Source organism: Rhinatrema bivittatum, chromosome 3 (genome assembly GCF_901001135.1).
Source record: "Rhinatrema bivittatum chromosome 3, aRhiBiv1.1, whole genome shotgun sequence".
Taxonomy (NCBI): Eukaryota; Metazoa; Chordata; class Amphibia; order Gymnophiona; family Rhinatrematidae; genus Rhinatrema; species Rhinatrema bivittatum.
The window spans coordinates 5,236,434-5,259,672 of record NC_042617.1 but is presented as its reverse complement, the minus strand read 5'-3'; the positions used below and the strand labels follow the sequence as shown (position 1 = coordinate 5,259,672).

The 23,239-nt window shown below is 46.6% G+C and overlaps 1 protein-coding gene across 2 annotated transcripts in view; it reads right to left on the bottom strand.

Annotated features, from left to right (window-relative positions):
- XPO5 (exportin 5) overlaps positions 1 to 23,239 on the bottom strand; it is a 404,361-nt gene that overhangs the window by 341,891 nt on the left and 39,231 nt on the right. For both annotated transcript variants that reach the window (XM_029592834.1, XM_029592835.1), the window contains one exon: positions 9,817 to 10,002. In XM_029592834.1, the coding sequence (XP_029448694.1) occupies positions 9,817 to 10,002 (186 nt within the window). The remainder of the gene's footprint in view (positions 1 to 9,816; positions 10,003 to 23,239) is intronic.

The window sequence follows — 23,239 nt, the reverse complement described above, 5'->3', positions numbered from 1 at the left end:
TCTTAAGTCTTTTCCTAAAAGTTGGGAGGCAAGGTTCCAGTCTGAGATCTGTGGGCAATGAATTCCACAGAAGGGGGCCAGCTGTGGAGGTGGCGCGATCTCTTAGGGTAATGTGTCTAGTCGTTTTTGCAGGGGGAACTTGGAGTGTGCCTCTATAAACATCTCTGGTAGGTCTTGTCGAGTTGTATACTTGTAGAGGAAATTGAAGATCGAGGGAAGTGCATTGATGTATAGTTTTGAAAATGATACATATGGTTTTGTACATGATACGGAAGTATACGGGTAGCCAATGTAGCTCTTTCAGGATGGGAGATATGTGGTCTCTTTTTCTTGTGCCAGTTAGTAGTCGGGCTGCTGAATTTTGCACCATCTGTAATGGTTTGGAATAGGAAGAAGGCAGACCTAGCAATAGGGAGTTGCAATAGTCTAATTTTGAAAAAATGACTGCCTGGATGATCGTTCTGAAGTCTTGAGCATGGAAGAGAGGTCTTATCCTTTTCAAAACCTGGAGTTTATAGAAGCAGTCTTTGGTTGTTTTGTTGATGTGTGCCTTGAAGTTTAGCCGGTTGTCCAATAACACTCCTAAGTCTCTAACTTGTGCAGTAGGTAGGTTGGTGGGAAGAGTAATGTTAGGTGTATTGTTCTCGGGAGAGATGAGTAGGATTTCTGTCTTGGAGGAATTTAAGATGAGGTGAAGGCTGTTGAGAAGTTGTTTGATTTTTTGGTGGCATGATTCCCAGTAGTCAAGAGTTTTAGAGTATGTGTCTTTGACGGGGATGATGATTTGAATATCATCTGCGTATAGGAAGTACTTTAGATTGAGGTCAGTGAGAAGTTGGCAAAGAGGAAGCAGGTAAATACTGAATAGAGTCGGAGATAATGAAGAACCTTGTGGGACTCCTATGGCAGAGTCAAATCTTGAGGATTCCTTGTTTTGGAGTTTAACTTTGTAACCTCTGTTGTTGAGAAAGGTTTTGAACCAAGATAGGACGGTGCCGCAGATTCCTATGGACGATAACTGGTTTAAGAGGATGGTGTGGTTGACCGTGTCGAACGCTGCTGATAGGTCTAACAAGATCAATAGAAAAGAGTTTCCTTTGTCGAGGCCCAGTAAGATATGGTCTGTCAACGAAGTGAGGAGGGATTCTGTGCCTCGATTTTTACGGAAGCCGTGTTGTGGGATGAAGAGAAGATTGTTGTCTTCGATGAAATCTGAGAGTTGAGAGTTCACTAGTTTTTCCATGATCTTGGCGATGAATGGGAGGTTAGCTATGGGGCGGAAGTTGTTAGGGTCCTTCGGGTCTAGGTTGGGTTTCTTTAGGAGCAGTGAGATTGAGGCCATTTTAAGATCATCTGGGAAGGTTCCTTGGGCTAGAGAGCAGTTGATGATATTTTTCAATGAAGTGGCTATTGTGTCTGGAATAGATAGAAGAAGTTTGGAGGGGATGTGGTCTGCAGGATGAGATGAAGGTTTCATTCTTCTCAGGATGGTTTGTATCTCCGTGGAAGAGACGGGTTCAAAGGTGTTTAAGCTGACGTTTTTGTGGGCAGGTTGTTGATATGTCTGGAGGTCGGCTGTATTGGAAGGCAGTTGTGTTAAGAGATTGGTGATTTTATTTTGGAAAAACTGAGCGAGTTCTTCCGCTTTGGATTGTGCCATGTTGCCTGGGATTTCTCGCGGAATGGTTTGAGTGAGGCTGGAGACATAAGCGAAGAGGGCTTTGGCGTCAAAAACCAGGTTGTGAATCTTAGATGCATAATAGTCTTTTTTTGATTTTGAGGTGAGAGATTTGTACTGGTAAAGTGTGGATTTGTATGAAAAAATGGTGATGTCACAAGGGGTTTTGCGCCAAGTCGCTTCTTTTTTTCTTAAGCTTTGTTTTAGTTTTCTGAGTTCATTAGTGAACCACGGTTGTCTGTTGGATGCATTGGTGTGAGATCTTTTTGTAGTTGAAGGACAGAGCTTGTTGGCTATGTTTTCTGTTATGTTGTTCCAGGAGCGAATGGCAGTGTTCGGGTTGGTGAGGTCTAATAGGGGTAGCTGTGAGACCAATTGGTTGTTAAGGTCTTCTGGTGAGCATCGCCTCTTGTAGTGGAATGAAGGAGAGGGGGAGTAGGGAGTGTTGGATTTTTCCAGCGTGAATGAGGTAGAGATGAGAGTGTGGTCTGACCATGGAACCTTTTTGTTCTTCAAATTGGATGTAGTCGTAATGCCCTTGTTGACGAAAATCAAGTCCAGAGTGTGACCCGCTTTGTGTGTGGGTTCGTTGACTAGTTGTTGGAATCCCATAGCAGACAGGGCTGTGATGAGTGTTACGCAGCTGTTAGATGGTGAGGGATTGTCTATGTGCAGATTGAAATCTCCTAAAATGATTGTTGGAGTATCCAGGTTGATGAGCATGGTGGTGATTTCAAGGAGGGGGGAGACATCTGCTTCTAGGAGTCCCGGGGGGGCGTAGACAAGAAGGATTTGAAGATGTTGTGAGGTGAAGAAGCCGACTTCCAGTTTTGAGTTAGAGCTGAAAGGATGTTGGGAGAAGTTAAGGCTTTTTTTGGTAGCCAGAAGGATGCCCCCTCCTCTTTTTTTCAGTCTCGGGAGTGAGAAGAAGTCATAGGTTTGTGTAGGTAGTTGGTTTATTAAAGCTGTATCTGAGGGCTTAAGCCATGTTTCGGTTACTGCACAGATATCTGGCTTGGCGTCGGTGAGATAATCATTGAAAATTAGGGATTTCTTCGTTAGAGATTGTGCATTGAAAAGAGAGAGTGAAAAGAGGGAGAGGCCAAGAAGCTGGGTAATTGGTGTGATCAAGATAGGGGTGAGGGTTTTTAAGTTATTGTGAGGGGCTCGTCTGGTAGATGTTCTTTTAGATAGGAGGCGGTGTTGTAAGATTGGTATTGGAAGAGCAAGAGACATTGTGGGAGGTTAGCCGGCTGGCGCAGAGTGTAGGCGGATGGCAGATGGGAGGATAGGCTGAGATTAGGAGATGAATAATTGGTTGGTTAGTGCTCTGAAAGAACGCTGGAAGGATGCTTGCTAAATGGGCGCAGACTGGTTGCTTGCTGAAAAGGCGTAGACTGGTTGCTTGCTGAGAGGGCGCAGACTGGTTGCTTGCTGTGAGGGCGCAGACTGGTAGCTTGCTGAAAGGGCGTAGACTGGTTGCTTGCTGAGAGGGCGCAGACTGGTTGCTTGCTGAGTTTGCTTGCTGAGAGGGCGTAGACTGGTTGCTTGCTGAGAGGGCGCAGACTGGTTGCTTGCTGAGAGGGCGCAGACTGGTTGCTTGCTGAGAGGGCGCAGGCTGGTTGCTTGCTGAGTTTGCTTGCTGAGTGCTTGCTGAGTTTGCTTGCTGAGTGCTTACTGCGAGGGCGCAGTATGGTTGCTTGCTGAGTGCTTGCTGAGAGGGCGCAGGCTGGATGCTTGCTGAGAGGGCGCAGGCTGGTTGCTTGCTGAAAGGGCGCAGACTGGTTGCTTGCTGAGATTGCTTGCTGAGTGCTTGCTGAGTTTGTTTGCTGAGTGCTTGCTGCGAGGGCGCAGGCTGGATGCTTGCTGCGAGGGCGCAGGCTGGATGCTTGCTGGAGGGCGCAGGCTGGATGCTTGATGGGAGGGCGCAGGCTGGATGCTTGCTGAGAGGGCGCAGGCTGGTTGCTTGCTGAGAGGGCGCAGGCTGGTTGCTTGCTGAGAGGGCGCAGACTGGTTGCTTGCTGAGTGCTTGCTGAGAGGGCGCAGGCTGGATGCTTGATGGGAGGGCGCAGGCTGGATGCTTGCTGAGAGGGCGCAGGCTGGTTGCTTGCTGAGAGGGCGCAGGCTGGTTGCTTGCTGAGAGGGCGCAGACTGGTTGCTTGCTGAGCGGGCGCAGTATGGTTGCTTGCTGAGTGCTTGCTGAGAGGGCGCAGGAAGGTTGATTACTTAGAGGGCGCTGTAAGGGCGCTGGGTGGTTGCTTGAAAGAGGAGAGCTGGAAGGACGTGAGCATGTTGGACGCTGGTTGAGCTCTAGTGTAATATTGGTGTGAAACTGCTCGGGGAAGCGAGGGTCGACACGAAGGGGCGAAACAAAGGGGCAGGCCCCTTTGTCGCGCTCGACGCCCGGCGCGCGACGCCAGGGAGAGTGGTAGTTTAAATACCCCGCCGGTCGCACCTCTGACGTCACCGCCGCGACGTTTTTGTGGGCGGTTCGGGGCGAAGGCTCGCGGCTCGGCTCGGGGCCTGCTGGTGGCGTGGGCTCGTGGTCCGGGTCGAGGCCGGCTGGAGGCAGGGGTTCGCGGCTCCGATCGAGGCCGGCTGGAGGCGGAGGATCGCGTCCTTTCAGGTAGGTGAGCAGCTGAAGAGAAGGGCCGGCGATCGGCGAGGGAGCCCGATCGGGGTGAGCGGAACAGGAGGCCTTACCCCGACGGGCTTCAGCGCCGAACGCGCAGGCCAAGTTCACCGCTGGAGCCCCGTGGAAGGAAAAAGGAGGACTACCATCCTGCTTGTCCTATGAGAAATACTTTTCCCTGCTTCTGGCTGTTCCTGGCGGTTGGCTAGAGGTGAGAAGGTCTCAGAAGGAGAGAGGGAACCAGGACTCTTGGTTTTCCCTTTCTCTGGAAGACGGTGGCCGAGCCAGATCTGTGATCTCCAACACCCCGCTCGCTCTGCTCTACCTGAAGGATAGCTCATGAAGGAACCTAACACCTCAGCAAGCACCATTCTTCACTAGCTTTTTTTTTTTTTTTTAAATTAAACTGCAGGTTTGCACCTCTCCCATCTGCTGGAGCAGAGGAATACTAAGGGACTGCAGGTGGCACTCTCTGTTAAGAAGCAGTGCCTGAAAAATTTATTTTCTGCATCCATCTGCTGGTAGGGATGCAAAACCCACTTGTCTGAGCTGATCTGGGGTATAAACAGGAACAACAATTTTTGAGCACTAGTATTAGCGCTACATTTCTTTATATAGCACAAAGAAAAATTTATGTGAGCGACCATATAAAATCTGTGAACCATGATCCAAAATGTATGAGCAATCGCTCATGTGTAGGCTTAAAGGAACTATGATTTTCTCTGCTCTGCAAGCCAGGATCCAGGGCTTGGATTGAGCTGTTTCCTGCACCCAGCCCTCCATTGGACCCTCTCCTCCTCCTCCACCTCGTGGCTGTTGACCCCTCCCCCAGCTGGAAGACTGCCCTGCTTCTAACGAATGTGCTTTTAAATCTCCGTACAGGTACTTGCCTTTCTTTTCTCTGCAAGCCAGGATCCAGGGCTTGGATTGAGCTGTTTCCTGCACCCAGCCCTCCATTGGACCCTCTCCTCCTCCTCCACCTCGTGGCTGTTGACCCCTCCCCCAGCTGGAAGACTGCCCTGCTTCTAACGAATGTGCTTTTAAATCTCCGTACAGGTACTTGCCTTTCTTTTCTCTGCTCTGCAAGCCAGGATCCAGGGCTTGGATTGAGCTGTTTCCTGCACCCAGCCCTCCATTGGACCCTCTCCTCCTCCTCCACCACCTCGTGGCTGTTGACCCCTCCCCCAGCTGGAAGACTGCCCTGCTTCTAACGAATGTGCTTTTAAATCTCCGTACAGGTACTTGCCTTTCTTTTCTCTGCTCTGCAAGCCAGGATCCAGGGCTTGGATTGAGCTGTTTCCTGCACCCAGCCCTCCATTGGACCCTCTCCTCCTCCTCCACCTCGTGGCTGTTGACCCCTCCCCCAGCTGGAAGACTGCCCTGCTTCTAACGACTCCGCTTTTAAATCTCTGTGCTGGATGCTAAGACCCATATTGATGACATCACTTTTGAGCGACACAGAAAAGAGTCATCTATAAAAATCTAACCTGGTCAAGCGTCACGCGCCTAGCGTCACGCGCCGAAGGAGCGCGACAAAGGGGCCTGCCCCTTTGAGCGCCCCTTCGGGCAGCCACTTCGGACCGCCCTGAAGGACCCTGGAAGACCCTAAAGTACTACACGGACCTCCTTCACACCCAGCAGTCCCTTTTGACCTGAGGTATCGCTGCTCACTTGCCAGCCTCTCAGCCAAGACCCATCCAGCTCCAGGACCTCCGAGTGAGTGGGCACCTCCTCAAAGTGCCTATCTCACCTCTCACAGGTGCTCATGAGCCTGCCTCCCAGCCACTGGACTACTCCCCCTAACACCTTAAATTGCTCTATTCTGTTATTTGTGCATGTTATCTAAGCTGTATAACCTGCATGGTACACTATTTACACCTCTTACCCTACCTAATCAGCTTTGTGCCCTTCCCTCAGTGCCCTTCTCTCAGTTTAACTCCTTGATACCTTAATCCCCGCCTTGTACTACCCTATATCCTCTCAGTTTCCTTTTTACCTACCCCCCTCTCCCTCCCTCCTCCTTTGCCTACTCACCCACTATGACCACACAACACATCAACCGCATCCACCTCCCCCACAACAGACTCCCCCATTCCCAGCCCCCCCCGTCCCACCCCCCCCCTACAAATCCCTCCTCCCTATCCTCACTACCCCCCTCAACCAATTCCTTGGACTCACTACCCTCTCCATCATTCTGTTCAACGCCCAATCACTCTCCAAAAAAACCCCCATCCTAAATGACCTCCTCACTGACACCAAGCCAGACATCTGTGCCATCACGGAAACCTGGCTCAAAGAAACAGACATTGTCCTCCTGAACCAGCTACCTACACAATCCTACGAATTCCTATCCATTCCAAGACCCAAGAAAAGAGGAGGTGGCATCCTCCTAGCCTTCAAGAAACACCTTAATCTCAAACTCTCCCACACCACATCACCCTCCAAGCTAGAAATTGGCCTCTTCAAAGCCCCCTCACTGCAAATCTGTCTCATTTATGCCCCTCCTGGATCCATCGAACGGGACCCCTCCCCCTTAATTGAATTCTTATCTGCCAACATAAACATTGAAATCCCTTCCATCATACTAGGAGACTTCAACCTCCATGTCGATGCCACCCCCCTTACCCCTTCTTGTGAGGCATTCCTTACTGCACTCCAAGCTCTAGGCCTTAGACAAATTGTTGCCTCCCCCACGCACCAAGCTGGTCACTCCCTTGACCTTATATTCATCAACCACTGCTTCCTACCATCCCACCCCCCCACCTGCTCCCCTGTACCTTGGTCCGACCACTTCCTCATAAAAGCCCTCCTCCCCCTTAACTTCCCTACTACCCCCACTCCCTCAAACAACACCACCTTCACCTTCAGGAAACCCTGCTCTGGAGATGAACTGGCTCTTGCCATTTCCAACACATCCACTAGCCTTGACTGCTCCAGTCCAGAGACTGCCATCAAATCCTGGCTCAGCATGACTCTTGAAATTGCTGACAAACTATGCCCCATCTCCAGACGTAACATTACCCAACCCACAAAAAATCATCAACCCTGGTACACGACTGAACTAAGATCCCTAAAAAATACCCTCAGGCAGCGTGAGAGAAACTGGCGTAAAGCCCCCTCACCCCAACTCGCCTCAAGTTTCAAAACTACCCTTCACCAATATAGAATAACCACCCTCAAAACAAAAAGAGACTACTTTTCAGCTAAGATCCACCAATACATGTACAACCCGAAAGCCCTTTTCAATTATGTTGCCAACCTCACCAAATCCTCTCAGCCCACTATCCCTGAGAATGATGCCTCCACTAAGAGCGAAGAAATCGCCCAGTATTTCCTCACAAAAATCACCAACATCCTCCGCAGATTTCAACACCCTTCTCCATCCACCTCCCCTTCCCCCTCCCTCCAACCTTCCCCCACCTCACCCACCCTCCAAACCCTTGACCTGACTTCCGCTAAAGAAGTGGAATCTATTCTCAGAAAACTCAAACCAGCTTCCCACCCTTCAGACACCATTCCCACAAAATCCCTCCTCTCCATCCCGAACACTATATCCAAACCTATCGCAGACATCATAAACTCCTCCCTCTCTTCAGGCTCTGTCCCAGATGCTCTTAAACAAGCTATTGTCAAGCCCCTCCTAAAAAAACCAACACTAGACCCTAAAGACCCCGCTAACTTCCGCCCTATCTCTAACCTGCCCTTCCTATCCAAAATTATGGAAAAGATTGTAAACATCCAACTTACAGAATATTTAGAAAGCAACAACATTCTGCATCCAGCCCAATACGGCTTCCGTAAATACCTCAATACAGAAACCCTCCTGCTCTCCCTCACGGACCACTTACTCATAGGCATGGACCGAGGCAACTGTTACCTCCTCGCCCTACTCGACATCTCAGCTGCCTTTGATACCATCAACCATAACCTCCTCATCAACCGGCTATCCGAAATAGGCATCTCAGGCCTAGCCCTACTATGGTTTAAATCCTACTTATCTAACAGAAAGTTCTCCGTCAAGATAGGAAACGCCAACTCCACACTCTATCCCTTATCTCAAGGTGTCCCACAAGGCTCCTCCCTCTCCTCCACCCTTTTCAACATTTATCTCACACCTCTATGTCAGCTCCTCACAGACCTCGGCCTCAAATTCTACCTCTATGCAGATGACGTTCAAATCGTCATTCCCATTCACAACTCTCTCTCAGATGCCCTTGCCTTCTGGAACACATGTCTTGCCAACATCAATGACTTCCTCACCAACATCCACCTCGCTCTAAACTCCTCCAAAACAGAGCTGCTCCTTATCTCTCCTCACCTCCCTCCCAAACCACCGATCTCCAACGATCCAGCTTTCAACGTCATAACACCCCAACCCACAGTAAGAGACCTTGGGGTTATCATAGATCAACAACTCAATCTCAAAAAACAGATCAACTCCATCCTCAAAGAAGGTTTCTTCAAGCTTCACATCCTGAAGAAACTCAGACCCCTCCTCCACTATCATGACTTCCGCACCGTCATCCAAGCCACCCTTTCCTCAAAGCTGGACTACTGTAATGCCCTCTTCCTTGGCCTACCCTCCTCCACCACCAAGCCCTTACAAATGCTCCAGAATGCCATCGCCAGGGTCATCACCAACTCAAGGAAAGCTGATCACATTACCCCAATACTCAAAGAACTCCACTGGCTCCCCATCGCATCCCGAATTCTCTTCAAAATTCTAACCATAGTGCACAAGTCCATCCCACTCGCACAATTCCAATTGGTTGGATGAACCCTTTCGTCCTATACGCACTGAACGACCCACTCGCACTGTCAACAAAGGCACCCTCTCCATTCCCCCTTTGAAAAAAGCCCACCTCTCCTCTACTAGGGACCGTGCACTATCCATTGCAGGCCCTAAACAATGGAACGCCCTCCCTACCACTCTCAGGCTAGAGCCATGTTACGCCAAGTTCAGAAAAAAACTTAAAACATGGCTCTTCCGACAAGCCTACCCTGATTAAGTACACCGACTTCTGCAAGTATCTCGCCTACGCCTTGTATATTCCTGTAAATAGTCCGTTGCAGTTTTTATTTATTGCTTTAATTCCTCCACCTCCTGCTCTTTGTATACTCCTCCTTGTTCGCCCTCCCTGTTCATTGTAATTTCTACCTTTAAAGTTACATTGTAAACCGGTATGATGTATGCATACTAATACCGGTATATAAAAGTTTTTAAATAAATAAATAAATAAATTTTAAGCCCTGTGAGGCCAGAAAATACTAACAGTACCTGAATGTAACTTACCTTGAGCTACCAATGAAAAGACCTGAACTAAATTAAATAAAATTTAAAAAATTATTGGGCCATGCCATGACTTTAATGATTCTGTATATAACTACTAGACAATATGATGACTACAGTCTTAAATACAAATATTCTATAAATAGAGCAATGACTTGCAAAATGAACTAAATATAAACTGGATAAAGTGACATATGAAAAAGTGGTAATTCTCACCTTTCTGCTGACAGCGATCAGTAAACACTCAGCAGCTTCCACCTGCAGCTCCACCTCATTAAGCAGAAGGCAGAGCATCTCCAGCAGCTTACACTTATCTGCTGTGATATGGAGCATAGCCACCCAGTCAATGTAACCAGCCAGAGTGTTCAACACGGCCACTGAAACACGACAGCTAGCATGGGCCTGCGAGAAATGAAAAAGTACAGGTTATAATGTTTTCTTACAGATGCGAAGCTAAGAGATACAGCAGTGTCAGTGATAGATGTTTCCAGGACATACAGTAGCACCAGCAATGGATGTGGCTGGTGGTGAAGAAGAGGGGAAGAGAAGGAATGCATAGGAAGAGAGCTGCAGTAACTGCAGAAAATAGAATGCCAGCATCTAAGCTGAATGGACAGCATAGCCAACAAGTAGGAGTGTAGCAGTTGGGGGCCATCTGTCTTGACTTCACAGTCAGATGCATAAGTTGCAAAGGAAAATTGGTTCTTACCTGCTAATTTTCGTTCCTAGAATACCAAAGATCAGTCCAGACAAGTGGATTTTGCATCCCTACCAGCAGATGGAGGCAGAAAACTTTTCAGGCACTGCTACTTAACTGAAAGTACCACCTGCAGTCCCTCAGTATTGATCTGTACCCAAGACACAACAAAGTGAAACCCTCCAAACTCAAATCAGCTCTCTCCTCCAGAACAAACAGAGAACAATGGGTTGGAGCCCCCTGAACTGGAGCCCTGACATTTAACAAAGGGACCAAAATCTTTCAGTCCTAAAAGTTCAACATATATATATAGCAAGTTCTGCATTATAAACATACTGAATCAATAATGGTCTTTCGAAATCAAGGAGACGGGCTTCTGGACTGATATGTGGTACTCCAGGAATGAACATGAACAGGTAAAAACAAAAATTCCCCTTTCCTGTTCATACTCCAGATCAGTCCAGAAAAGTGGGATGTACCCAAGCTCCCCTCCACAGGACGGGAACCCGAAAGATCCACTTGTAACACACACTCCCCAAACGTAGATTCCTCCGGCAAACAAACATCCAATGTTTGGTACAAGTGTGAAGCGAAGACCAGATTTTCTGTGGTGACACCAGATGACACACAGCCCAGGAGGCCGCTTACTCCCTAGTATAGTCCACACGCAACCCCTCTGGAAAAGTCCAGCCTTTACAAAAATAAGTTAAAAAAAATAGTTTCCTTCAACCAATGAGCAACTGTGGCTTTAGACACTTTACTTCCTTTCTTTACTCCGCTGAACAAAACAAACAGATGATCTGAATGTCAAAAAATGTTAGTGACTTTAAGGTACTGCAACAGAGTCCGACAAACATGTAATAAGTGAAGCTCCCTCGCAGGAAGCTCCACAGCCTGTTTGAGATGAAACAAGGAGATGACCTTCAGTAATAATGATGGTAACATACACAATCCTCCCCATTCTCCATAATCCGCAGGAAAGGGTCTCTACAGGACAAAGCTTGAAGCTTCAAAATCCACCTGGCCAAACAAATCACCACCACAAAAACAGACTTCAGGGTAAGGTCCTTTATAAGGTGCCCGTTGCAAAGGACTCAAATGGAGATCCACAAAAAACCCGCATAACCAAGTCAAGACTCGACAACAAAAAAATCCTACAAACTGGGGACGCAAATGCTTCACCCCCTTCAGAAAACGTATGACGTTTGTATGCGAGGCCAAAAGCGTCCTCTACAGCTTACCTCTTAAACGTTCTAAGGCAGCCACCTGCACCCAGCGCGAATAGTAGGCCAGTGCCTTTGCTAAGCCCTGTTGCAAAAAGGCTAAAATCTGAGGAATGTACATTCGCAAAGGCTCCAGACCAGCGGTTCTCAACCTGTGGGTCGCGACCCCGGCGGGGGTCGAACGACCAAAACACAGGGGTCGCCTGTGTTTTGGTCGTTCGACCAAAACTGATCTGCGGACCGACCCCAAGGGCCCGGTCCGCAGACCAGTACCGGGCCGTTGGGGTTTTTTGCCGGTCCGCGGCGCGAAGCTGGAGACCTGCCTCCTCCAACCCCAAAAGGGAGCGCGTCGCGGTGCTCCTCCTACTTACTTCCTGCCCGCCCTGCCCCGGAAGACAAATGTTGCCGGAGCCGCACGGGCAGGAAGGAGGAGGCGCGTCAGCCGCGTGCAGAAGAGGAGCAGCGGGGCCGGGAAGACTAGGGCCGCTGCAGAGCCCATCCTGTGGTAACCCGTAAAGAAGAGGCCCAGAGGTGAGAGAGGTGTGTGCGAGTATGAGATGAGTTGAGAGATTGTGTGTGAGAGTGAATTGAGAGACTGTGTTTGCAGAGACAGCATGTGAGAGCCTCTGTGTGTGTGAAAGAGACAGCATGTGCCAGTGAGAGACTGTGTGTATGAATGATTGCATGACAGAAAGAGCATGTGACAGTGAGATCCTGTGTGTGTATGTGTGTTTGAGAGAGAAATGCATGTGAGAATGAGAACCTGACTGTGTGTTTGAGGGAAGAAGACAGGTGGAGAGAAAAGAAACAGAAAAAAAGGCAATATAAAAGGAAATGGCAAAAAAATAAAGGGAAGCAGATGTAAAAAAAAAAAAAAATTACTTTTTACTGATTGGTACATGTAATCTTTGGGAATGTGCTAGAGTAGCACTTTCTCTATGGCGGATCTCACAATGTACGAGATCAGCATGGAGGAACTGGAAGTCCATGGGGCCTGCACAGAGGAGGCAGCAGAATGGGCTTCAGTGCCAGTAGTAGCAATCAGCACCTCCCCAATAGCCACGTGGCAGCAGTGGCAGTAATTAGATTAATTGTTTGCCTCAGCTGGAGGTGACAAAGTATGAAGTGGGATGTGAAATCAGCTTGATCTGGTGGAGAATTAGGATTGCTGTTACACATGAACTGTATTTGGCAAACATTAAATTAAAGGGAGCCAGGATAATCAATTGAAGCCTGCAGCTGAGGACTGATTCATTATGACTCATGTAGAAATTAGTGCATTTTCCAGATTAGTCTGCATAACACAATTCTCAACATTCAGCATTATTTCTGCTGCATAGAGTTTTATCTGAGAGGCTCTGAGGTTGTGAGGGAGCCAGTAAGAGTGAGAGCATGAGTGTGTATGAGAAAATCCAGGGGAGTAAGAGTGTGTGTGAGGGGGGGGGGGGAGAGTGTCTTACACCCTGAGAGTGTGTCAGTGTCTGTGAGAGTGAGAGGTTATGGTGGGTATAAGAGCATGAATGTGTATGTATGTGACAGTGTATGTGTGAGAGAGAATGGGCATGTGAGTGTATGTGTGAGAGAGAGAGGATAACCTCCTAATCCTTGACAATATCAGGGTGACTGGAAATCAAGAGCTCCCATGTATGGACAGCAGGGGCTTTTTAAAATCCTTAGTTTTAATTATTGTGTGTTATTTGATATATGTGCTGTTTTGAAATATTATTGGTGTTTGGGAAATTATAAAAATGTATATGATTTTAATTAATAGAAATTCTATTTATCAGTAATTTTAAAATATTCTTTTATTAGTATGGTTTTACTATTATAACTGATGCTTTATGTTTCTTAATTTTATTGTTTTATGAGGAATGGTGGTTCTGTTTATAAATGTCATAATAAATAAGTATGCACTAAAATCCAACCCCATCCATAACCCCGCCCCCATATGACCAAAGCCCCGCCCTTGCGGGGCGAGGGCAGGGCGAGGGGTCACCGCAACATGAGGAACTGTATTACGGGGTCACGGCATTAGAAAGGTTGAGAACCACTGCTCCAGACCTTCCTCCAAACACAAGTACTCAAACACTCTCCATACCCAGACATAGGCAAGAGAAGTGGAAGGCCTGCTAGCCTGAAGCAATATACCAATCAACAACTCTGAGTACCCTTTCAATCATAAGTGCCTCCTCTCAAAACCCAAGCTGCGAAACAATAGCAATCCGCCCGATCTGAGAAAATGGGCCCTTGCTGAATTAACCCCTGCAGATGAGTCAATCTGATGGGGCCATCTATTGTGAGATGAACTACATCCACAAACCATGGACGGCATGGCCACTCTGATGCTACCAGAACCACAATTCCCGTGTGCCGCTGTGTGTTAAAATTACGCAGCTTCTCGTTGGCCAGCAGACGAGAGCCAACGCAAATTAGGCTCTCCATTGGCCAAGGAAGCACTAGAGCGTCCATCTCCTCAGATCCAACCTCTCGCCTGCGACTGAAGAATCAAGCTGCCTTGGCATTGCTGTACGAATCCATCAGATCCAACTGGGGGCCTGCACTACCTGGCTCAAATGAGGTCTAAGGCCTCTGTGGACAACTTCCATTCTCCCAGGTCCAACTGCTGCATGCTGAGATAATCCACCTGCACATTGTCCATTCTGGCCACATGCAATGGTGCTATCCCAGACAGTTACCCCTCTGTCCAGACAAACAGTTCTTGCGCATCCTGAACCACAAAGTGACTTTTCGTCCCGCTCTGATGCTTGATATTCGCTACAGTCATTGAATTGTCCAAGAAAACTCTCACCATCTTTCCTCGGACAAGGAAAGCAATGGCCCCCAAACAGCCCTAGTTTCCAAACGATTGATAGACCAGGATGTCTCCACCGCCAACCAAAGACCTTGAGCCATCTGCCTGACAAACTGCTCTCCAACCTTTGAGATTGGCATCAGTGATCATCACCACCCAGTCCGGAACCTCCAGATCCACTCCTCTCTCCAAATTGGGGTAAGACAGCCACTACAAGAAAGCGGATATGGAACTCCCCTGAAGTGGTAAAGGGAGGTAAAACTCCTCCTACAGCGGATTCCAATGAGACAAAAAGCACCCTCTGGAGTGGTTGCATGTGAGCAAATGCCCATGGAACTAATTGTAGTGTAGATGCCACAGAACCTAGGACTTGCAAATAATCCCAGATCCTGGGCACTGCAAACCTTAAGAAGATGAGTCACCTGTGCTTACAACTTCACCACCCTTTCCAAGGTAAGGAACACTCTGCCAAGAGGAGTATAGAACTGCGCCCCCAGGTACTCTGACTGGGACGGTACCAAGCATACCCCCATTCTTCATCATCTTCACCAACTAACACGCTAGCCCAACCATCATCTCTCTCCAACACCCCCCGTTCAGGACCTACACCCAACACCCTCCCCCTCTAAAGATTCATACAATTTTTGTATATAACCAGTGTACATATTTCTACCTCGAATCCCTATTCATATCTTATCCCTATGTATCTGTTTGCACCCTCCCCCTGCCCCCTCTTTTGTCTCGACTACCCCCCTCCATCCCTCCCCTAGTTATTTAGTTAATTTTTCTGTTACTGCGTTTATGTTTATACCGTTCTCTGTAAAGGCTATGCCTATATATCTTTTGTTGTAAGTTACTTGTAAACCGGCACGATGTGCAAACGGTTGCCGGTATATAAAAATAAATAAATAAATAAATAAAATAAATGGCTATTTGCTAGGTTTACTACACAGCCCAGGGACTGCAACATCTCCGTGACCCACAATCTAATAGGAGCACTGAGAAGAGAGGATCACCTTGCTGGTGGCTGAAAGAATCAGCAAGTATTGCTTGGGGAAATTTTTAAAACTTAAAAGTATTGAGGAGAAGTAAAACCATTGGGGTATATTATTTAGTGTGTGTGTTTGTGTGTCTAGAAAGGCAGGCAAAAAACAGAACTTTGTGTGTTTGTATTTCCCAAACCTCCCACTCACCCCAGCTCATCCTTTAAATTTAAAGGGAGGAGACACTTTCACTAAAAATAAATAAAATACAAAAATTAATCAGCCTTTTAACTTAATTCAGAAATTCCCCACACCTTATCAAAAGTTTAATCACTCCCTTGTAGGTCACTACCAGATACATAGTGAATACACTAATACATTTAAAGGATCCTTTCTGTATGCAGTCCTACTCCCATAGCAACCTAAAACTTAACTAGGAACTGAACAAATTTAAGATGAAGGCAGCAGTCCAGCAGCAAGAGGTGGGTCTCCCAGTCTTCTACATAGAGTGTCACATGTATAATTTTTTACCCACCGGTGAGAAATTGTACGTGTGTATCCAATGCAAAGAGCTCCTATCTCTCAGAGAATGAGTCCGATCTCTGGAGGCTAGACTGGCAGACCTGGAGGAGCTGAGGCAGACAGAGAGATATATAGATGAGACCTTCAGGGTCATGGTAGCCAAGTCCCAACTTCAGGCTGGCAGCCCTGGTGCTGCCTTGGAGGAAGAAGGTCTCATGATCGGAGAGCATCAACCTGGTGCAGCTGGAAATGATCCTGTAGCAAGGATCTGCTCTCAAGGTATTGCATTGTCCTTTCGCACCAAGGATATGTCTCCCAGGGTTACAGCCCAGGAGAGAAGGGTTAGATTGGCCATCATAGTTGGTGATTTGATTATTAGGAATGTAGACAGCTGGATGGCTGGTAGGCATAAGGATCACCTGGTTAAATGCCTATCTGGACGTGTCACCTAGATAGGATTTTAGACAGTGCTGGGGAGAAGCCGGCTGTCATGATACATGAGGGGAATCAGTATGCCCACAGAGACCATCTTGAACTTTTCTCTTACGAGAAACTTGTTCAGTGCCCTGACGTTGAGGTTGGGGTGCAAGCCGCCATTCCTTTTTGGAATAAGGAAGTACCTCAAATACAACTCTCGGTCCTGCTGGGGGCGAGGGACTGCCTCTACCGCACCTGCTACAAGAAGGGCGGAGATTTCTGTTTGAAGTATGACCTGCTGGGCGGATGAAGCCCACAATGGATATGGGGGAAAGATCTCTGGGAACCGGCTGAAATTGAGATGATACCCAACAGATGATGGCAAGGGCCGAATGGTAAGGTTAAAGAAGTTAGGGCGGTTCAGTTTGGAGAAGAGACAACTGAGGAGGGATATGACAGAGGTCTACAAAATCATGAAAGGATTAGAAAAAGTTAATATTTATTTAGAAACTTTTATATACCGGTATTTGTGGGGACATCATACCGGTTCACATAGTAACTGAAAGATTGGAAAATACATTGCAACAGGGGAATGTAACTGGGCGGGGGGATGAACAGAAAGGCAGTAGGAAGGATAGGAGAACAAGAAGGTAATAACCAAAACAATTTACAATGAAAGTCTCCTTAATATAAGGAGGTCACCTGAAAGGGGACTGCGAGGGGGAGTGGAAGGAGTTATTCTGTGTAAGCATGGTTGAACAGGAGAGTTTTTAATTTCTTTTTGAATTTAAATGCACAGGGTTCAAGTCGCATGTGGACAGGTAGTGTATTCCAGAGAACGGGCCCGGCAATTGAGATGGCATGGTCTCGGGTGGAGGAGAGATGTGCCAGTTTCAAGTATTGAACGTGTAGGGTGCCTTTGTTGGTAGATCTGGTGGCTCGGGTGGACAGGGGGGCAGTGAAAGGGAGGTCAAGCCAGTTGGAGTTGTGGGTGTAAATGGACTTGTGAATTATGGTCAGAGTTTTGTAGTGTATACGGGACATTATGGGGAGCCAATGTAAATCCTTGAGGATGGGGGTAATATGGTCATGTTTGCGTGTGTTTGTAATGAGTCTTGCAGTAGCATTTTGCAGAAGTTGAAGGGGTTTGATAGAAGACAATGGGAGCCCTAAGAGGAGGGCATTACAGTAATCTAGTTTGGAGGTGAGGGTAGCTTGGATCATTGTGCGGAGGTCATGGGCGTAGAGCAGGGGTCTGAGTTTCTTTAGTACATTTAGCTTGAAGAAGCCAGTTTTGATGATGGAGTTGATGTGAGGTTTCATACTTAGGTTGGGATCAAGAAGGACCCCGAGGTCTCTAACGGAGGGTTGAGCTGTGAGGAGGTTAAGTTTAGGGTCGTTAGGTAGGAGGTCAGGGGGGTGCGAGGAGATGTGAAGGAGTTCCATTTTGTTGGTGTTGAGAGCAAGCTGAAGGTTGGTGAGAAGGGCGTTGATGGCTGCAAGGCATTTTTCCCAGTGCTCGAGGGCGTCAGATATGGAGTTGTGAATGGGAATGATGATCTGTACATCATCAGCATAAAGGTAGAATTTGAGTTTAAGGTCAGTGAGGAGGTGGCAGAGGGGAGTGAGGTAAATGTTGAATAGGGTAGATGAGAGTGATGAGCCTTGCGGGACTCCTTGTTGTAGGGGGTATGAGGCAGATAGGTTGTTTCCAATTTTCACAGAGAACTTTCTGTTAGAGAGATAGGATTTGAACCAAGCAAGAGCTATTCCTGAGATGCCGATGCTTTCTAGCCGTGTCAGGAGGTGGTGGTGGCTGATGGTGTCAAAGGCTGCTGAGATGTCAAGGAGGGCGAGGAGGTAACTGTGGCCTTGTCCCAGACCTCTGAGGAGATAGTCAGTGAGGGAGAGCAGTAAGGATTCGGTGTTGAAGTGCTTCCTGAATCCAAATTGGGAGACATGGAGAATATCATGGTTTTCTAGGTAGTCCATGAGTTGTGAATTTACCACCTTTTCCATAAGTTTGGAGATAAAAGGGAGATTGGAAATGGGGCGGAAGTTGGAAGGGTCTTTGGGGTCTAGAGAGGGTTTCTTGAGGAGGGGTTTGACAGCAGCGTGTTTGAGGGAATCTGGGACTATCCCGTGGGTGATGGAGCAGTTGATAATCTCAGCTATGGTGCTGGATATGCTGTTGGGAATGGCTATTAGCGCTTTGGTGGGAATGGTGTCGTTGGGATGAGAGGCAGGTTTAAGTTTTCGGATGAGGCCTGTAATTTCTTTAGAGGAGGTAAGATCCATTGTGGTCATTGAAGGTTGGGACAGGGAGGGGATCAAGGGTGGGTTAGTAGGGGGGGACGGGTTGGTGGGGGAAAATCTGGAGAGAAGGTTGGAGATTTTGTTTTTGAAATAATTGGCCAGTTCTTCACATTTGGCCACGGCCTCGGAATCTGGGATAGTGGGGGGGACAGGGGTGGTGAGGCTGGCGACGTAGGAGAAAAGAACTTTGGGGTTGAAATTATAGTCATGAATTTTTTTACCATAAAAGTCTCGCTTGTGTTTGAGAGTAGACTGCCTATATGTGTGTAAGGCTGTTTTGTAGATGGAGGAATGTTGCGGGGTTGGGTCCTTACGCCATTTTCTTTCTTTTTGTCTGAGATTGGCTTTTAGGGTTTTTAGCTCCTGGGTGTACCATGGCTTAGAGGGTTTTGCTGCGGTGTTTATGATACGTTCGGTGATTGGGCATAATTTGTTGGCAATGTCTTCTGTGAGGCTATGCCAGGATGCTAGGGCTGTGTCTGGGTCTGAGCAGATAAGCCTTGGTAGGGATGAGGCTAGTGCATCGGTTAGTTCGTCGCTAGGGCAGGTTTTTCTGGAAATGATGGTGGTTTCAATGAGGTAGTGGTCAGACCAGGGCACTGGGGTGCAGGTGGGTGGGTTGGCGGTTTGGAAATTGGAGTTAATAAACATTAAGTCCAACGTGTGACCAGCTTTATGAGTTGGCGATGCTATAATTTGTCGGAAGCCTAAGGCAAGGAGGGATTGAATGAAATTTTCGCAGGATGCAGTAGGAGGGTGTGAGTTAACGTGGAGATTAAAATCTCCAAGGATGATGGAAGGTGTATCTGTATTTATCCATTCTATAATAAATTCAATTAGGGGGGAGGGATTGGACTCGAGGATGGTAGGGGGGGCATAAACTAGACATAATTGGAGGGTATCTGCTTTAAAGAGGCCGATTTCAAGTTTGGGTGGGGCTGCTATACTGATGAGTTTGAGGTTAAGATGTTTCTTGGCTGCTAGGAGAATTCCTCCACCTCTTTTTTTAGGTTAATATATATATATATTAATTAATATATATTAATTAATATATATATAATAATATATATAATATAATATAATACATATATTAATAATATATATATTAATATATATATTAATTAATATTTATTATTTATCTTTTTAACAGTTTTATATACCGACCTTCATAGTAAATAACCATATCGGATCGGTTTACAATTAACAAGAATAAAAAACTGGGGTAACTATTCAAGTAAACGAAAGATAAACAGTAAGTAGGAATGAGTCAAAGTTACAATCAACAGGGAAGAGAACTTGGAAGCTTACAACAAGCTGGAATATATATATATATTAATAATATAATATAAATCGGTTATTTACTCTCTCAGATAATAGGACCACGGGGCACTCCATGAAGTTAGCAAATAGCTCATTTAAAACAAATCGAAGAAAATTATTTCACTCAGTACATAGTTAAGCTCTGGAATTCACTACCAGAGGATGTGGTTACAACAGTTAGTGTAACTGGGTTTAAAAAAGGTTTGGATAAGTTCCTAGAAGAAAAATCCATAAACTGCTATTAATTAATAAGCAATAGTAGCTTGAGATTTATTTAATGTTTGGGTACTTGCCAGGTACTTGTGACTTGGATTGGCCACTGTTGGAAACAGGATACTGGGCTTGATGGTCCCTTGGTTTGACCCAGTATGGCAATTCTTATGTAATTCTTGCCGCCGTATCTCAAAGAAGGTGGTACATAAAAGGGCAACCAAAATGATAAAGGGGATGGAACAGCTAAAGATGTTAGGGCTGTTTGGCTTGGAGAAGACATAGCTGAGGAGGGATATGATAGAGGTCTTTAAAATCTTCAGAGGTCTAGAACGGATAAGTGTGAATCGGTTATTTACTCTTTTGGATAATTGAAGGACTAGGAGGCACTCCATGAAGTTAGCATGTGGCACATTTAAAACTAATCTGAGAAAATTCTCTCACTTAACACACAATTAAGCTCTGGAATTTGTTGCCACGGGATGTGGTTAGTGCATTTAGTGTAGCTGTGTTTAAAAAAGGTTTGGATAAGTTCTTGGAGGAGAAGTCCATTATCTGCTATTAATCAAGTTGACAGGAAACAGCCACTGCTGCTACTGGCATCAGCAGCATGGGATCTATTTAGTGTTTGGGTACTTGCCAGGTACTTGTAGCTTGGATTGGCCACTGTTAGAAACAGGATGCTGGGCTTGATAAACCCTTGGTCTGACTCAGTATGGCAATTTCTTATGTTCTTTTGACCCTCCAAATCGACCAACACGCCCATTCCGACTTCGCCCAAATGAGCCAGTCATCTAAATAAGGGTGAACTAGAATCCCTTCCCTTCTCAATGCCACCATCATCTTCGTGAATGTCCATGGTGCTGTTGCTAACCCAAAAGGAAGAATACGAAACTGAAAATGCTGCCCTAGCACCATGAATCACAGAAAAATATGATGCTCTGAATGTATGAGGGATATGCAGATAGGCCTCAGTTAAATCCAACACCGTCTCAAAACTCACCTTTGCGTAATCGCTACTATCACTGTCTGAAATGTCTCCATCCGAAAATGCGGAATCCACAGTGCCGCACAGACCTTCTGGAGATTCATAATGGGCCAACAGGTGCCCTCCTTTTTTGGGAACCACGAAGTAAATAGAGTACCTCCCTTGACCACATTCTTTCAGCGGAACTGGCACAATCGCGTCTAAACATTACAGCTATTGCAACTTATCTCGCACTGCCTCTCATTTGGCACGGGATGTGTAATAGGTCACCAAGTAGGCTTCTCTGACGAGTCGAAAAAATTATAAAGCAGTCTCTTATAACCTTCAGGACCCATTGATCCAATATTATCTTGGTCCACTTCTCGTAAGAGAGAGCTAGTCTCCCTCCCATGGCTTCCATGGAAGAGTGGCCCAGCATGTCTTCATTGTAAGGCTTTTTCTCCTCTAGCTCCCTGACCAGGGTTATCCAGGGGGCTCTTTAGGTACCTCGAAAGGACTACTGCCTTCCCGAGCCCTGCTTCTGCAACAAAACTGAAGAATTTTTGCTGGAGCAAAAATCTCCTCTTATCCTAGAACTGGGAGTGGGACAGCAAACCTCCATATCCTCTGACAACCCTAAGACCCCCCAAATGCTTCATCAGTTGTTCCAGGCCCTCCTCAAACAAGTTTTCCTTTAAAAGGAAGATTGCACAGTTGCAACTTGGACCACATATCTGCCAACCAATTACGCAACCACAAGAGTCTCCATGCTGCCACCACTGAGACCATGTCCTGGCAGACATCTGGACTAAATCATAGAGCGCATCCACCACATAGGCCACCCTGGTTTCCAACAGGGCTGCCTTATTGGAATCGGCTGAAGGGAAAAACTCATCCTCCCTCACCTTCTACAGCTAGCACAAACAGGCCCTTTGCATAAGGCTGCCACAGATAGTCACCCGCAGACTCAAGGCTGAGACATCAAACATCCTCTTCAACTGAATCTACAGTTTTCGGTCTTGAGCATCCTTTAGCACGGTCAACCCCGTCATGGGGATAGTTATCTTCTAGGTCACCGCCAAAACCAAAGCATCTACCTTAGGTAGCATCAAAAGCTCCAAGCTCTCCTCTGGCAAGGGGTATAACCGCCATTGCCTTGCCTACCTTGAGGCCCGTTTGAGAAATACCCCACTCCTGGCTCTCCAGCTATTTCACACCTTCTTGGGCAACAGAAAAGCATTTGGAGGTCTACGTTGCCCATCCAGGACCAGGTCCACCCCTTCATTATCCAATTCTTCCTGAGTGATCTTAATTCCCATATGAGGAATAAGAGGACGCAAATCCTCCTTCCAGAATAAAACTGACATCCCTAGAGTCATCTACTTCCATGATCGTAGCCTCCTCCGGATCAGACACATCGTTACTCGAATCTGGATATACATTTACAAAACTGCCCCTTATTTCCAAGATCCCCCCCAGAGGCTCATCTGAATCTTCCGAATGCATGGAGATAGCTTCTTCATTGTCTGAATGGAGTCCAAGTCCCAGCTGGTGGAGAAGACCTCCAGCCTTCCTTGCATGAGCAACTTAGCCTTTGAGGGATGCTGAGAGTTCTGGTGTCAGAAAATATCTTAATATTTTGTGCTTTATTGATAATTACTTATATTTAGTGAAGTCAGTAATCAATTAGCCATAAAGAAACATGTTAGCATTTAATACCCATAAGCCTTTACTTTTAAAAGCCATGACATCAGTCATGGCTGTGCTGAAAAAGCTCCAGCACATAGCTTTCACCTTTACCCTACTTAAGACCTCAAGATTTCACCTTTATCCCACTTTCAGACTTTGAGAGTACAGTTGTTTACCACTTTCTCTTATCTCAAGTAAGAAAGCACCTGCATTTTATGACATTGAGCATCCTAACGCAGGTGGCATGATTGACCACCCTAAAAACAGATGGCCAATAAATTAAGCGTGACTCTTGTGACAGAAGGGAGTGAAAAAGATTTTCTCTTAGAACTACAAAAGAAATCCAATTAAAAATAAAAAATGGGCGAAGCTATAAACAGAATAAGAATAAATCCTATATTTTACTGTTCTGATATGAAAAATTGATTGAACCCTAGTCAAGGTCCCTAGAAAAAGTTCTTCAAAGACTAAAAGATAGATGTG